The following is a 14,785-nucleotide window of genomic DNA, read 5'->3' as shown; positions in this document are numbered from 1 at the left end:
TTTGATGACATGAATACTGATAGTTCCAGTGAAATTATGAACTCGGTCCGACTATAGTACAAGAGAGGAAGCCTCTTGCGCGCGGGTGAACCTAAAGGTATGATACTCCGTACAAGACTCTATATTGAGATCGATCTAACTAGAAGCAATTGCAGAACAAAATATCGCCATCAAGCGTTGCCGACCAACGCACAAAATGCTGAGCACTATCGCCAAGCGCATCAATGTCGCGATCACGGCATCGACGACTGCAGCCGAGGTAGCTGAAATGCAGCGAGATCCATGGTCAAAGTCGGCAAAATACGGAGTGGGATTTGTCTATTTCGCCGTCGTACTGCTGGTAGTCACGACCTTTATCCGATGTTGGCATAAATGGGGCGACAAGATGCGAATTGCCCTCTATAAAGAAAACCGACCAGAGATCTTTCGCGATGACTCGGTGCCGGACGAGTACGAACTCCCAAGTGCAGGAACTGATGCTTCCAACGCCCATTTCTTTCCATCGCCGACCGCAGTCTCCCCGCCTAAGAGGCGTGAATCGATTCTTGCTACGATAGTTCCCCTGAACAAGGCAATTGCCTTTACGCGATGGATCTTCTACCGACCAATTCCCGTCCTAAGGGCTGGGAAGATAGAGCTGGTTTTCCCGTCTCTGGCAGTTACGGCGATTGTCTTGGTTGCATTTATCTTCGTCACATTATATTGTTTCGTGCCACAGCCCTTATACTACTGGTCGATTGCGCTGGGGTCACCGCCACTGGCGATTCGGGCAGGCATGCTCGCAGTAGCTATGATCCCCTGGATTGTTGCACTCAGCACCAAGGCAAACTTTATCACTATGATGACTGGCCTTGGTCCCGAGCGGCTGAATGGCTTGCACCGCTGGTCAGCCTATATCTGCCTCTTCCTTAGTTTGGTTCACATGATCCCGTTTTACATCACTCCAATCTGGGAAGACGGCGCTTTGGTCAACTACATCGTAGGCATCCCACCACACGCCTATGTGTATGGAACTGGAATCGCAGCGCTAGTTCCTCTGCTTGTGCTGTGTATCCACTCTCTTCCAATCTTTCGCAATTGGATGTATGAGCTTTTTGTCTTTGTCCATATCCCAGTGTCGTACATTTTTATAGCGATGCTCTTCTGGCACACGAGGAACTACTTGTCATCATGGGCCTATCTTTTCACAACCCTTGCAATTTGGGCTATCTCATACACCATCCGGCTGTTCTATTTGAACTGGACGCACCCTTTGCGTTCGTCGTTTTTGATCGGAGAAGAGTCGGCCATAACCCTTCTTCCACAAAATGCCATCAAGATCACCATTCCCACAAAAATGCGTTGGAAGCCCGGACAGTACGTCTACCTACGTCTGCCGAGGATTTCCGTGATCCAGAGCCACCCTTTCACGATCGCCTCTCTTTGTAGCGACGACTTCCCATCTGCTTATGGTGAGAAGTATCGTGATATGACACTTGTTTTCCGTCCATTTCATGGTTTCACACGTGAAGTGTTCCAGAGAACCTTGGAACATGGGCCCTACAAAACATACAGCGCATTTGTAGAAGGGCCCTATGGTGGTATGCAGCGCGAGATGGCTGCTTTTGACGACGTGATTTTCTTTGCTGGGGGAAGTGGTATTACTGCCATTGCAAGCCAATTGCTAGACCTCATCAAGAAGATTCGAGATGGCAAGGCCATCACTAAGTCGGTCAAAGTGATTTGGGCGCTAAAGAGTCCCGAGACAATGGAATGGTTCCGAGAAGAACTACGAATCTGCCGTGACTATGCACCTTCGAACATCGTGAGCTGTCAGTTCTTCCTCACCGGAGCGAAGCAAGACAACCGAGTTGGACGGGACATGGTCCAGGAGAAGATTTATGGCATGCTCCAGGGCATTGATAAGCGAAACTCTGCGTATATACGCGATGAAGCTGCCGGCAACCCTGATCTAGAAAAGGAATTGCGCCGTGAGAATGAAGACGGTGTTGCTGCCCTTCCCAACGCGTACATGGCCACCCATGCGTCCAATACCCGCCAATATTACCAGCCTTCCATCAACCCCCCATGCCCCCGCTGCATCAACTGGCTATGGCAACCCAAATTTCGACTTCGGATTGGGCGCACCTCAACCTATGCCACAAAGGCCACCACCAGCACCTGCACCACGGTTTGCCTATTATCAGCCACGTGGTCGCGATAACTGGCGGACTGATTACTTCCGTCCCAACATCACTCAGATGCTCAATGAATTTTCCAAAACCTTTGGCCGTCGTGCGTGTGTTTTCGTCTGCGGTCCACCGAGCATGCGAGTTGAAGTCGCCAACACGGTAGCCAAACTGCAGATGCAGGTGATTATGGACTCGTCAAGGGACGAGATCTTTTTGCATGCCGAGAACTATAACATCTAACGTAGCGTTGCTATCTTCTGTTGATTTGATACCCATGGCGTTGTAGTTATATGAATATTATGCCAGTTCTTTTAATGCTCAACTTCAAGCATGTAGGAGTGTATAGCGAGAGATCATTTGTCATGTTCAAGCAAGATTATAATCACCGCATGCAGCGGGAATTCAACACATGCATTCTTCTAAATCAGATGTATAAACAAATGCAAAGGGTATCCAAGGTATATCAGAAAGCCACACACACATGCAAAGCACATCTCACTCGACCTGGGGCTTGTGGTTGTCGTCTTCAGCCTTGCGCTTGCGCGTAGGCGTATCCTGCTTTTCGAGGACTTGCGACTCGTTCAAATGCTGTATTCCATGGTCGTCTTCCTCATCATCCTCCGCCTCCACCTTCTCCCAGTCCTCATCTTCTACCTCGTCGGGGGAAGTTGTAGCCTGAGCATTGCTTTCTGTCGAAGCAGATGATTTATCTTCCTCATTCCAGTCCAAATCTAGTCGTACGATTTTCGCGCCCGACGGCTTCAGACGCCGATAGTATTCAGCTACATCACCGTCAACCCTAAACCCACGCGCAATATACCATTCCAGCCCCTCTTCGTTTGCCTCATGGACGTGTGCGGTAACAGAGCAGATGTTATAATGCCTGACGAGCTCGGACACCCGGTATGAGTCCTTGCCCTTGCTTTCCGGTGGTGACGCAAAGAGAAGCGAATTCAACAGTGATGCTGCCACACCACAACCTCGGTATGGCGAGAGAAGATGCAGGGTCTGAATGTAGAGATTTGTGGGACTTCCATTCTCTTGTATTTGGGTCTCTCTGTTTGAGTCCTCTGTCTGTCGGACTCTCTCTAGGCGACACCGAATGCCGCCGATCACCTTGTCTGTCCCGGGAGATGCGCCGGACCCCGGGGCTGCAGCAACAGGGTGGTCATGGTAAATAGCAACCCGTGAAATAGAAGCAATCACTGGATCGGTAATGGTAGCTGTGTAGAACGAGTTTGGGTAGCGGATGGGAAGGAGCAAGCCCGTGATCCGCGTCAACGAAGGGATATGCGCAGTGTTGACTTTCTCGACTGTGATATGGGGGTGCGGAGTCACCACACCACCTGGAATATCATGAGGATACGGGAGAAAGGTCTCTTCCTTCGAGCGTTTCGGGCCAGACGTATTTGCGACGGCTGATTGAGGCGGCTGGACTGGAGGGGGGTGGATGGGAGGCCGCGCAGCATGGCGGTTGGTCGGAGGAGGAGACAGCGAAGTCGAAGAAGTCGCTGGCCTTGTCTGATTCTTTGCAAACAGCTGGTATGCCATTTTGGAGCGAGATATAATGGTTTCGTGAAGAACAAGCAGAGAGGCACTGCGAATGCGGAGATCCGATAAGAGATAAGCCCAGTGAACAACTTGCTCCAGCCTCATCCGTCTCTTCATCTCCCCGAGTGATATTTGATTTGCAAATAGACACCTCAATAGGTCAGTGCCTTAGTTGTTGTTGATGCCTGCTCCCTATAGTTTGTGTTGATAGAACACATTCATTGATCACACTGCCTTCCCCTATTATTGCTGGTTATTAATCCTACCTCATCCCTCATTATTGAAACTCACTGACAATAGGCCCTACACTAGGCCATACAATTCAGGCCTCCCTATTGTCGTCTTCGTTCCTTTTGTTTCGGCTTCTATGTTTTGGACTTCCTCTTTCTTCTTCTCTCCTACATCCGTGCACCCATTGCGTCAACCCTGCATAGATTTCCGGTACATGGAGAACTAAACCTCGGACCTAGCGGTTCGGAGCACTCACTACCTGTGTCGCGGGCAGGCACAGCCGTCGGTCAATCAGGACCGGACGAGGAATATTTGGCGCATCCATCTCCGGCCGCGATCCGAAAATGGCCGACTCCAACAGCAGCGGTGGTCGCAGGCCGACCTATCCTGCCGGAACGATCGCCAAAGTGGTATGATGGCCCTGAGTGAACTTCATGGGTCGTGCAATGCCAGTTCTAATAACTATATTTTTTTTAGGCTACCGACATCCTCAACGAAACATTCCAGAACATCATCCACGACCTTGTGGCCAAAGTCCACCGCGAAGAGAAGGTGGCGCGCATGCGGTCCGCGGTGGTTCTTGCCCGACAGAAGGCGGAGGAAGACGCAATCATGCCGGATGAAGCACCTAGCAAGACCTCGACCGATACAAAGAGAGAAGTAGTTCTCGACACCAAGAAGCTCTCGGGTATGCGCATGGAGACGGACGCAGCCGTTTTCAACCGCGGGAAGGTCTTCCTCAAGGGCAATCCCATGCAAACCGTGAAGGAGCATGTGTGCCCAGATTGCCGCCTCCCAAGACTCATGTACCCGACCACCGGGGCTAATTCTTGCCCCCCTCCCGATCCCAACGCTGAATACTGTACAAATGTGCCTATGATCGACCTGCCTGGTCATGATGTCCATGGCAAACTCTTTGCAGTCATGCCGAACCCAAAGAAAAAGAAGGGTGACCGAGACAGCACCATCCCTGAAATTCCAACCACCAAGTGTCCTATCTGTCCGCGCTACTTCGTCATGACCCGTCTCGCCCAACACCTTGAACGCTGCGTTTGTGGTGGCCGCACCGGCCGCAACCAGACTCCCACGGACAGTGGAGCTAGCAATGGCAATAGCCCCGGTTCATCAGCACCCAAGCGCCCTTACGGGGACGACGATGAAGAAAGTCCCAGCCCAACGAAGAAGAAGAAACTGAATGGACCCAAGAAGGGCTCCACCACAAAGCCCGGTCCCAGCAAGCTCAAGCAATCATTCACAGTGGAAGACAACGACGATGACATCAAGAGCGAAAACGCCGACTAAACTTTCATTTGTTTTTCCATACCCTTTTTTCCCCTATCATTATGTCCGCGGCGTTTGAGCTTTGTTTTGATGGGCTGGTTATGTCCCATGGCGTCTCTGGGTCTGGTTTGGTCTGGTCATGGTTTGACCTTTCCTTCGAATAAATCTGCATAGATGAATGATGACGAGGGGCACGGGCTTTGTAGGATGTACATTACTTGATAACATGAAATACAACTGACAGAGGCACTGCAAGCGATATGCAACTGATTGTGCTAATACCACTATTTTTCTTCGTTTCTTATTACCTTGAACTCATTGGATGGCCAAAAGGTCCATGAGGTATACAGCTTAACATGTACGCTACAAAGTAGTCTCACTTCGAAATCATCTGGGCATAATCAATCTCGTTAGGTGTCCATATACCACAGCACATCCATGGATCTATACGTATGTGCCCTAGGTGCCGGTTTAATCTCAGAGCGCTCAGTGAACCCACTAGTAATGGCTGATATCCGAGTCTAAGGGGAAATTATGCGCTGATATCGGATGTATGGTTAGTCGAAGATACAGGTTGAAGTTGATTTGGCCTTGATTGGAAACTGTGTGCCTCTGTGGTTAGCCCCCGGGGGCCGGGACAGGCCCCGAGAACTGGAGGTGCTTAATAAGTGCGGGGACGGGCATTTCATCTTTCACCAACGACGCCGAAATATTTTCGAACATGGCTGATCTTAACGCATGGGCAGCTCCTCGTCTCTCCCAGCTTCTCCCGCTGGATCCAGATTCACTTTCTCAGGTCATCGACTATGCCCTCAGCCTCTCGAGGGAGGCATGTGCCGACCATCTCAAAAACCTCCTAGGCGACTCCCCGGCTGCCCTAGAATTCATCTCCTCGTTTAATTCACGGCGAGAACCCCAGCGACCACCTCAGAATCCCTCTACACAAAACAGAGATGCATCGAGATCAAGTGGAGGAGCCAAGAAGGGCAAAAAGAAGGCTCCGCTGCACACTGCCGGCCCACCACGCCGACCAGACAACTACGGCAATGTAGGTGGCGCCTACAAAAAAGCCGATGAAGAAGACTATATGTCTTCTCGGAAACCAACTACTCCCGCTCTTGCACCATCACCGCATGGGTCCTCGGCCTCGTCACGCATTCCCTCCCCTTTACCTGCATCATCCCCGAAGCCACCACCGTCCGCGAGCGGCCCTACGATCTCAGACATGCTACCAAATGTGCGATCAAAAGTGAGCAAGTCAACACGTCAAGGTGGAGGAGCCGGATCATCTTCCAAGGGAAGCACAGCTCTTACAACCAACGATATCTCTGACCTCACCGCAGCTATCGCCGCCCTAGAGGTATCGACAAATCCGAGTCTGGGGGAGAGACGCAACTGCACATGCTATGGGTCACTACACCCAGTATTCGATCCAGCGCCCAATTGTCTTAACTGCGGGAAAATTATTTGCTCACTCGAGGGATTACAGCCGTGCTCATTCTGCGGCACACCACTCCTCTCCGCCGAAGAAGTGCAGGGCATGATTCGGGAACTACGGACGGAGCGGGGACAAGAGAAGATGCGCGTACACAATGAAGGTGTTCATCATGAAGGGGGTCCCAGACCTACTCCCGGGTCCGAACCTTCCAAACTGGATGCCGCGAAAGCACACAGGGACAAGCTTCTCCAGTTCCAAGCGCAGAACGCCCGCCGAACCAAGGTTGTCGATGAAACAGCGGATTTCGAGACCCCGAATGTCGCCTCAACCTTGTGGATGACACCCACCCAACGAGCGTTGGCGCTCAAGAAGCAGCAGCGCATTCAGCGCGAGATGGATGAGAAAGCTCGTCCCGAATGGGAGAAGAAGAAGACTGTAATGAGTCTTGATATTAAAGGTGGCAAGGTCCGCCGAGTCTATCATTCCGCGCCGGCAGAACCAACTCCAGAGGTCAGCGAGCCCGAGCCTGTTGATGAAGTAGGTGCGGCGGACATCCCGCAAGGACAACGCAATTTCAGTCGCAATCCCCTTCTCGCAGCGGGTGGTCTTATGCGACCTGTTTGGCGTGCCCCTGAGATAAAACAGGCCGAGGCAGTGGGACAAACTGAACGAAAACAGACTTGGCGACGTGTGCAAGATGACAACGACGACAACGAGCAATGGATTTTGGACGGAGGAATACATGGACACACCAGTTAGACATAATCTTACATGGATTTAACCGCCAGCTCCAAAGCTTGAGCCTCCGAAAATACCGTTTCGGGCCATCTCGTGATCCTGAATCGACCTGGAGGCACTTTATTCGGGTTATCACCAACTTCATCGCCGACATCGGTGCTGCAGGACAGCCTCGCACGACAAAATAGCGTGTTTACCTAGGTACACTGTATTGCTGACTGTGTTGCATTCCTGAAAAAGTGGAATCCTCGGAGCGGATGTCTCTGATTACCCACTGTACATCGGCTAATAACGGTGATACTATCACACCTCCAAGGAGAAACCGAGCCAGTGGAGTCAATAGAGGGGAACATCTACTAGCAGGGGATCCTACTGTATGACCGAATTAGTGAATGACGGCAGCCTGCCAAAAATAGAGAATGGTAGATTCACGTTGCATTCCTATGTAACGACGATGAACCCGTACAATTTTTCACCACGGGGTATCAGGTTGAAATGTTCATTTCTTTTTATCTTTAGACCATAACTCCACTGGACCCGAGTCCCCACAAAAGTACCAGACATGAAGCAGACCTTTCCCCGCGGATACCATAAAGTCGATGCGTGGGTATTTAAGCATAACCAATCACCCTGTACATATGTACAGATCATCCCCAAACAACCGCCTATAACCGAGTCAGACATAAACCTATCTACAGTATGGAGTAGAAATTAACCACACTTGATTGGAGTTCCAGTCCCACCAACAAAGGCCGACCTGTTTTGTAGGATTTTGTAGGACGGATCCGTCGTCATTGACCAGGTTCGGTTGGGGCCGGGTATCGACGGTAGCTGGAGTATAAAGGAAGTTATGAGACATTTGATAAAGTAGCGCTTTGAAAAGGTTATTCCTTTATGATCATCTCTTAAAATGCTCGTTGAATCTGTGCTAGAGTGCCTTTCTCTACAGAGGGTTCTGGGAGGCTTGGTAGGGCTATTAGCCGTAGCGGTACGCATATCCTGTCCTTTCGATACATTCGGATGCCCTCCCACTTCCAACTATCACATCTTAGAAGTAAAATAATCTAACTCACTTCAGACCCTCGCCTACACCCTCTACAATCGATTCCTTCACCCGCTTCATCATATCAACGGCCCCTTCCTCGCATCCATCACACCCTGGGTCCAGCTCTACCATGGCCTGAAGGGTGACCGCCATCTCTGGCTACACAAGCTGCACAGTCAGTACGGGACACACGTGCGCGTTGCGCCTAATTTTGTCTCTGTCAACTCTGACCGTGGATTGCACGATATCTACGGGCACGGGAAACGCCTTCAGAAGGCCAAATTCTACAATGCATTCCCCGCCATCAAGGGTGTGTATAACACCCACAATGCTATTGATAAAACTATGCATGGTCGCAAAAGGAGAGTACTTAGCCAGGCTTTCTCGGAGAACGCTCTCAAGGGCATGGAGGATGTGATGCTCCTCCATGTGCGCCAGCTGTGTGCCGTACTAGCTGGATATGATGGGGATTTTGAATCGCATGATCAGAAGGGCAATGTCAAGAACATGGGTGACTGGTTTAGTTATCTCTCGTACGATGTTATGGGCGAGCTCTGCTTCGGAAAGAGCTTTGATATGCTTATTTCTGAGACTCGGAGATATAAAGTTGGCTTGGTGGATCGGGCTGCGAACAGGCACTATGTGGTAAGCACTTCTTTTTTACCATCATTAGGGAGCATGTTTATCTGATTCTGTTACAGTGCGGACTTTGGATGCCTCTGGACACTTGGGGTCTGGATCAGATATTCATCCGCAAGCTGACGCGCGACCGATGGAATTTCATTATGAACTCGCGCGTTGAAGCCAACGAACGCGCCAAGGAGCGTACTCAGATTGGTCGGGACGCTAAGAAGGACTTCTTTTATTACCTGTTGAACGCGAAGGACCCGGAGACCGGCAATGGACTCAGCACGCCTGAACTTTGGGGCGAGTCAAATGTCCTCATGATTGCGGGCAGTGACACAACCTCGACTACACTGGCAGCCACTCTCTTCTACCTAGTTCGGAGACCAGAGGCACTGGCCAAGCTGTGTGCCGAGGTGCGCGGCGCCTTCAATGAAGTCGAAGAGATCGTTACCAGCAGCCAGCTCGGCGAACTAGTGTATCTCAAAGCATGCATCGACGAGGCGTTGCGTCTGGCCCCAGCCGTACCCGGAGCGATTCCCCGCGAAGTGATGCAAGGTGGCGCTGTGGTCGACGGCGTCTTCTTACCCGCTGGCACAGACTGCGGCACACCGACATACTCCATCCACCGCCAAGAGCGATACTACCGGGAACCAGGGACCTTTATCCCCGAACGGTGGATTGAGGACGCCACCTGCATGGGCTCTGGGATGTCCTGGAAGACGACCAAGGAGAGCATCGAGACTGCGCGACACGCATTTTGTCCATTTAGCATCGGACCCCGTGGATGTATTGGCAAGAGTATGGCTTTTATGGAGATGCGGCTGACTCTGGCGCGGCTGGTGTTCCTCTTTGACATGTCATTGGCGGATCGTCAGGGCGAAGACGCGGGGGGCCACCTGGCGCTGACGGACCATTTCACTTCCGCGAAGAATGGACCGAATGTCGTGTTTCGGCGGAGATAATTTAGTTTTATATTAGGCAATTTTATCTAAAAGCGGTGCAGAAGATATAAAATGAAAAGTTGAAACATCCAAGTGTCGCTTAATCTCTCAGCCTTATCCGCCCCCTACCGGCTAGCTTCTCAGGACACGGTTGCGCAACTTGGCAAGCCTTCTCGACTCTTTTGTCATTTGTGTACATTTGGGCATTGGCATTGATATTTCCATGGATTTGATTGAAGGGATATATCCAATATGACCTCCCCGTTAATTGTGACATTCGTGCAAGCGACGGTTCTCAATGCCCTTGCTAACGTTTTGGCACAATTGATCGATCAAAGGCACAGCAAAGTAAGGACTTTCTATGCTGCGTGCTCAAACATGACAGAATTAACAAAGTCTCAGGCTCCATTCACTTTAAACACACCGGCGCTGCTCCAGTTTCTGGGCTATGGCCTCTTAATTGTGGCCCCCAATTTCTACTGGCAACGCGCCCTTGAAGCGCGTTATCCAGGGTTTCCTACGCGCGCCGAACTCTCAAATGCATTCAGTGTTCGATCACTGAAATCTTTGCTCTCTCCCCGCTCATGGCTCTCTCTCTTTTCACGGTCTCGCCAGGAGGACTTGCTCCCTAGCCACAAGGACAAGGAGAAACATGTCCGATGGGCGCCGCGAGCGCAGACATCTGGCCTGCGTAGCTTCGTCATGAAGTTCTTCTTTGATCAGACGGCTGCCTCGATTGTAAATCTCGTGCTATTTGTGGTTCTCATCAACCTGCTGAAGGGAGAGACTCTGGCGAAATCCTGGGATTTGGTTCTTTTGGTAAGTTGCTTTTCTGTTGAACAACAGTGTTGATTACACAGATGCTGACTCGTATAGGATTTCTGGCCTCTTATGAGTGCCCGTCTGAAGTACCGGCCTGTCGTTTCGGTCTTAATGTACACAGTCATTCCTGTGGATCGACGGGTGGTCTTTGGAAGCGCATGCGGGGTGATCTGGGGGGTGTATCTGAGTTTATATGCTGGGGTTTAGGTCTGTCAGTTCTGCTTCTGTGCTACTTCAGCGTTGTATTATCAAAGAAATTGTTACAATAATATGTCAAGCGGTCTTACCCAAGACCAAATAAAATGAAACGGCTCAATGCCAAAAGACTAGAAATGTTTTCACTTTGACAAAAATATATATTAGGTCTATCGCAAACCACTCCACTGCGAATCTCGTATCTGTATAATTTTCTAACGCTTCTTCAAGGCCGACGATATAAATTGCCGTGGACAGTTGATCTATATCCTCCTACGTCTTCTCTACTATACACTATATACTACACACTTGGAGTGTGTTGTGCACTTTCTAAGCCTCATTCTTCGAGCTACCCCATCGTTAAGACAATGCATTTTCCACCTCGCATCTGTGGCAGAGTCCCAGGGCCTGACGAACACCACTCCAAAGAGCCAGTGGGTCCAGTGACACGACTTGAGTTTCTTGTAAATCCATTGAAGAGACTGATATCGCGACATGGCCGGGGGTACTCACTAGCGTTTTCAGCTACGCCTCAGGTTCTCCTCACTTGGGACTCATTCTTTCTCCGTCGTCTCTCAGTCTATCCTCACTTCAACGTCATAAGTCCCGTTCTCCGCCGTCCGCACCTTCCTCTGATAGGTCATCGCCTGAACCTGCCACCGATGGTTCGTTGTGTCGTTCCTTCTCCAGTACCATGCTGTTGCCACGAGTGACGACCCAGTTAAGAAGTACCTTAAGTTGACCATTTTTTTAACGTCGCACGTCGACAGTACGATTCACTATACTAACTCTCCAGGCTCGAGGGTCAACCGATGGAAGCCGACGTTTGAATCTCACTACAATTTGTCGTGGAATTTTCTTTATACACGTCGAGGGCATGATTAAGCCTTCCTTTAATATGTCTTCACTAAAGGATGCCCTGCCTGAGCCTACCCCCGGTAGTTCACCCTATATGCCTGACTTCGACATGTCTTCGGTGACTTGTGCACTGCCTGACCCTGATACACCCCTCGACATGTCCTCTCTAGCGGGTGTCCTGCTCGGTCCGAATAACACCTGCGATATGAGCTTGCTAATGTCTTTTCATTGAGTGCAAGAGGCCTGACCAAGGGAAGAGATGAGGCAAACGTACCTGGAGCCAACAAGTCCAAGACGCCTTCGCCAAGCTGGAAAACCAATAACTCTGGTCTAGACCTCTGAGCAAGATGGAGACAGGCTTCTCCTCCAGTCGAGAAATAAAATAGCGATCATTCAAAAGATACATTCCATCACACAAAGCAATGATATTGATTGGGCTTTTTATCCGACATTAATACACGCATGAGTTATCATAAACAGTAGAAAGTTAATAGGCATATGGCCTAGGACAATACTCCGTAAACCATCCCACGAGGACAGAAACAAAAAGATATAAGGGTGTGAAAATTAAGAATGTGCACGAAAAGACCTCCCAGTCCAGACTCGAGCCTCAAACAGGGGCCACCTCGACCTTCTTGCCCTTGACAGACAACCACTCCACGAAGATGGGCCCAACGAGCGATAATGCGCCCATGGCGACAGCAACGTAGAAAGTCTGCACAATAGCAGCATTATAGGCAACCAGGACACTCTGCAGGGCATCACCACTGACAACAGTGCGGAGCATAGTAGCGCCAACAGAGACGATCTTCGCAGCGTCCTCAGTAGGCGCATACTGAGCCAAGTTATGGACAAGCTGGTTTTGGAACACATTTTGCCCGACGGAGACGAAAATAGCGCCGCCAAGAGTCTGTGAGAACATGACGAGAGCCGTGCCACTGGGAATGTCTTCGACCTTCAGAGCAGTCTGAGCGACGATCATGGGTTGCTGCATGCCCAAGCCCAGACCGATACCAAAGAGCGCCTGGTATCCGATCCACTTGGAGTGATTTGAGTCTGTTTCCAGGGTCGTCAGGAGACCTGCGCCGATGGTTATGATGATGGCTGAGGCGATCATGAAGGGAGTGTAGTATCCGCAAGCGGTGACGAGGCCACCAGCCAGGATAGAGACAATCACAACTGCGATGATCATAGGCAGGTTCATGATGCCGGATTTCAAGGCGCTTGCACCCTTGATTGACTGAAACCAGATAGGGAGCTAAAACAAGTGTTAGTGCTTTGATTGGGACGGGTGGAAAGGAAAAACTAAAGGGAAAGAGTGCTCACATAAAATGTCAAGACAAAGAATGCAGCGCCAAGAGCAAGGGCATACCAGGCCGAGCCCCAAATGTTACGGTTCTTGATAAGGCGCGGCGGGACGGTTGCCCGGTCTCCGGCCCAGATCTGTACGCCAATGAAGACAAGACCGAGGACGCCGAAGACCACAAATAGGCCGATAATGCGTCCACTGCCCCACGCATACTTGGTACCACCCCATTGCAGCGCAAGCAACAAGCTGATGATAGAGGGCAGGAAAAAGAAGGAGCCAATCAGGTCCAGCTCCTTCATTTGTTCCTTAAAGGTGTTCTTCTTCAAGATGGCTTTCGGTGTTTGGAAGAAGAACAACAAGAAGAAGAAAGTCACTCCTCCAAGAGGCAGGTTAATGTAGAAACACCAACGCCAAGTGAGGTGGTCGGTGAACGCGCCTCCCATACTGCCGTAAGTTAGCATAACTCGCCAATCAAGAAACAGGAGCAACATACAGAGGACCGGCTACATTGGCAATTCCAAACATCGCGCCAATGAGTCCCGTATAGACAGGTCGCTTGACCAGGGGTACACTCTTGCTGATGATGAGGATAGAGCCCGAGAAAAGACCAGCCGCTCCGAGTCCGGCGATGGCTCGGCCGCAGATGAGTCCGACCGAGGTGGGAGTGACAGCACAGACGAGCGAGCCGACCTCAAAAATAAAGAGCGCGATCAGGTATATCCACTTGATTGAGTAGAATGTGTAGAGTTTGCCAAATGTCAGGGACACGGCACATGTTGTCAGGAGATATGAACTTCCGTACCAGCCGACGTCTTCGAGTGAGTTGAATTGGTCAGTGATTTTAGGAATTGCTGTTGCAATGATAGTGTTGTCCTAGTGGATTCGGTGTTAGCTGGATGTGAGCATCCAAATAAAGCCAACTGGTAGTGCATACCAATGCCACGCAGAACACGCATAGACAGAGAGCAATGCTGATCAGAGTCAATCTCCATGCGTTTGGGTACTCTTCCTCGTCTTTCGGCGTCTCTGCGCCATCGTCGTCTTTTTTCTCTTCTGGTGTTGGCTGCTTGTCTAATGGATCCTGGGTGACCAGCTCCCTGTTGGAGTCGTTGTGAACGGGCGTTGGAGTATCACGGCTTGCAAGCTCTTTGTCGGTGTCATTATTAGGAGTCGCATTTCTAGTCAAATGCTCATCGACTAGAGTGCTCTCTTTTTCGCTCGAGGGCTTTGAAGTTTGACCCACAGACTCGGAACGGCTGTCATCATTGGGTGTCACATTATTCTGCTCAGTGTTGTGCTCAGATTTGTCTCCAGATACATCTGCGTCCTTGCGAGATCTGACTTTCAAGGCATCGAGGAAGCCCATGATGAACGAAAGGGGAAAAACCAGCAGTATTAAAAAATCAAAAGAAGCCCGTAGTAAGAATTAACGAAAGTTGGGGCATATGAACAGGAAGAGGAAATTACAGAGATTTAAAAGGAAACAAAGAAATAAGCCAAGGTTGACCTTGTAAACACAACCAGTTCGTACAGGTCTCATCTGAAACCTTGCCTGTGGATTTCTTGGGAAGGGGAAAA

General features: G+C 50.3%; 7 protein-coding genes across 7 annotated transcripts; 5 read left to right on the top strand and 2 right to left on the bottom strand.

The window, feature by feature from the left end:
• Positions 1-196: 196 nt before the first annotated feature.
• N7489_009838 (putative metalloreductase transmembrane component) lies at positions 197-2,411 on the top strand (the record flags this gene model as incomplete). The annotated part of the gene is made up of 2 exons (XM_056715588.1): positions 197-2,007; positions 2,051-2,411. The coding sequence occupies 2 exons, from the start codon at positions 197-199 to the stop codon at positions 2,409-2,411; spliced, it is 2,172 nt and encodes a 723-aa protein (XP_056563210.1).
• A 255-nt stretch (positions 2,412-2,666) lies between these two features.
• N7489_009837 (GNAT family N-acetyltransferase) lies at positions 2,667-3,722 on the bottom strand (the record flags this gene model as incomplete). The annotated part of the gene is made up of 1 exon (XM_056715587.1): positions 2,667-3,722. The coding sequence occupies one exon, from the start codon at positions 3,720-3,722 to the stop codon at positions 2,667-2,669; it is 1,056 nt and encodes a 351-aa protein (XP_056563209.1).
• Positions 3,723-4,297: 575 nt separating this feature from the next.
• On the top strand, positions 4,298-5,255 carry N7489_009836 (uncharacterized protein; the record flags this gene model as incomplete). Its single annotated transcript, XM_056715586.1, has 2 exons — positions 4,298-4,363; positions 4,431-5,255. 2 exons carry the CDS (start codon positions 4,298-4,300, stop codon positions 5,253-5,255), a joined length of 891 nt encoding a protein of 296 aa, XP_056563208.1.
• A 700-nt stretch (positions 5,256-5,955) lies between these two features.
• N7489_009835 (C2HC5-type zinc finger protein) lies at positions 5,956-7,431 on the top strand (the record flags this gene model as incomplete). The annotated part of the gene is made up of 1 exon (XM_056715585.1): positions 5,956-7,431. The coding sequence occupies one exon, from the start codon at positions 5,956-5,958 to the stop codon at positions 7,429-7,431; it is 1,476 nt and encodes a 491-aa protein (XP_056563207.1).
• An 889-nt stretch (positions 7,432-8,320) lies between these two features.
• On the top strand, positions 8,321-10,044 carry N7489_009834 (cytochrome P450; the record flags this gene model as incomplete). Its single annotated transcript, XM_056715584.1, has 3 exons — positions 8,321-8,398; positions 8,489-9,100; positions 9,157-10,044. The coding sequence occupies 3 exons, from the start codon at positions 8,321-8,323 to the stop codon at positions 10,042-10,044; spliced, it is 1,578 nt and encodes a 525-aa protein (XP_056563206.1).
• Positions 10,045-10,275: 231 nt separating this feature from the next.
• N7489_009833 (Mpv17/PMP22 family protein) lies at positions 10,276-11,052 on the top strand (the record flags this gene model as incomplete). Its single annotated transcript, XM_056715583.1, has 2 exons — positions 10,276-10,842; positions 10,900-11,052. 2 exons carry the CDS (start codon positions 10,276-10,278, stop codon positions 11,050-11,052), a joined length of 720 nt encoding a protein of 239 aa, XP_056563205.1.
• Positions 11,053-12,508: 1,456 nt separating this feature from the next.
• On the bottom strand, positions 12,509-14,573 carry N7489_009832 (MDR family MFS transporter; the record flags this gene model as incomplete). Its single annotated transcript, XM_056715582.1, has 4 exons — positions 12,509-13,156; positions 13,225-13,651; positions 13,701-14,080; positions 14,142-14,573. The coding sequence occupies 4 exons, from the start codon at positions 14,571-14,573 to the stop codon at positions 12,509-12,511; spliced, it is 1,887 nt and encodes a 628-aa protein (XP_056563204.1).
• Between the last annotated feature and the right edge of the window lie 212 nt (positions 14,574-14,785).

Source organism: Penicillium chrysogenum (genome assembly GCF_028827035.1).
Source record: "Penicillium chrysogenum strain IBT 35668 chromosome Unknown utg000005l_segment0_segment0, whole genome shotgun sequence".
Taxonomy (NCBI): domain Eukaryota; kingdom Fungi; phylum Ascomycota; class Eurotiomycetes; order Eurotiales; family Aspergillaceae; genus Penicillium; species Penicillium chrysogenum.
The sequence above is the reverse complement of the archived record's forward strand: the minus strand, read 5'-3'. Positions and strand labels throughout refer to the sequence as shown.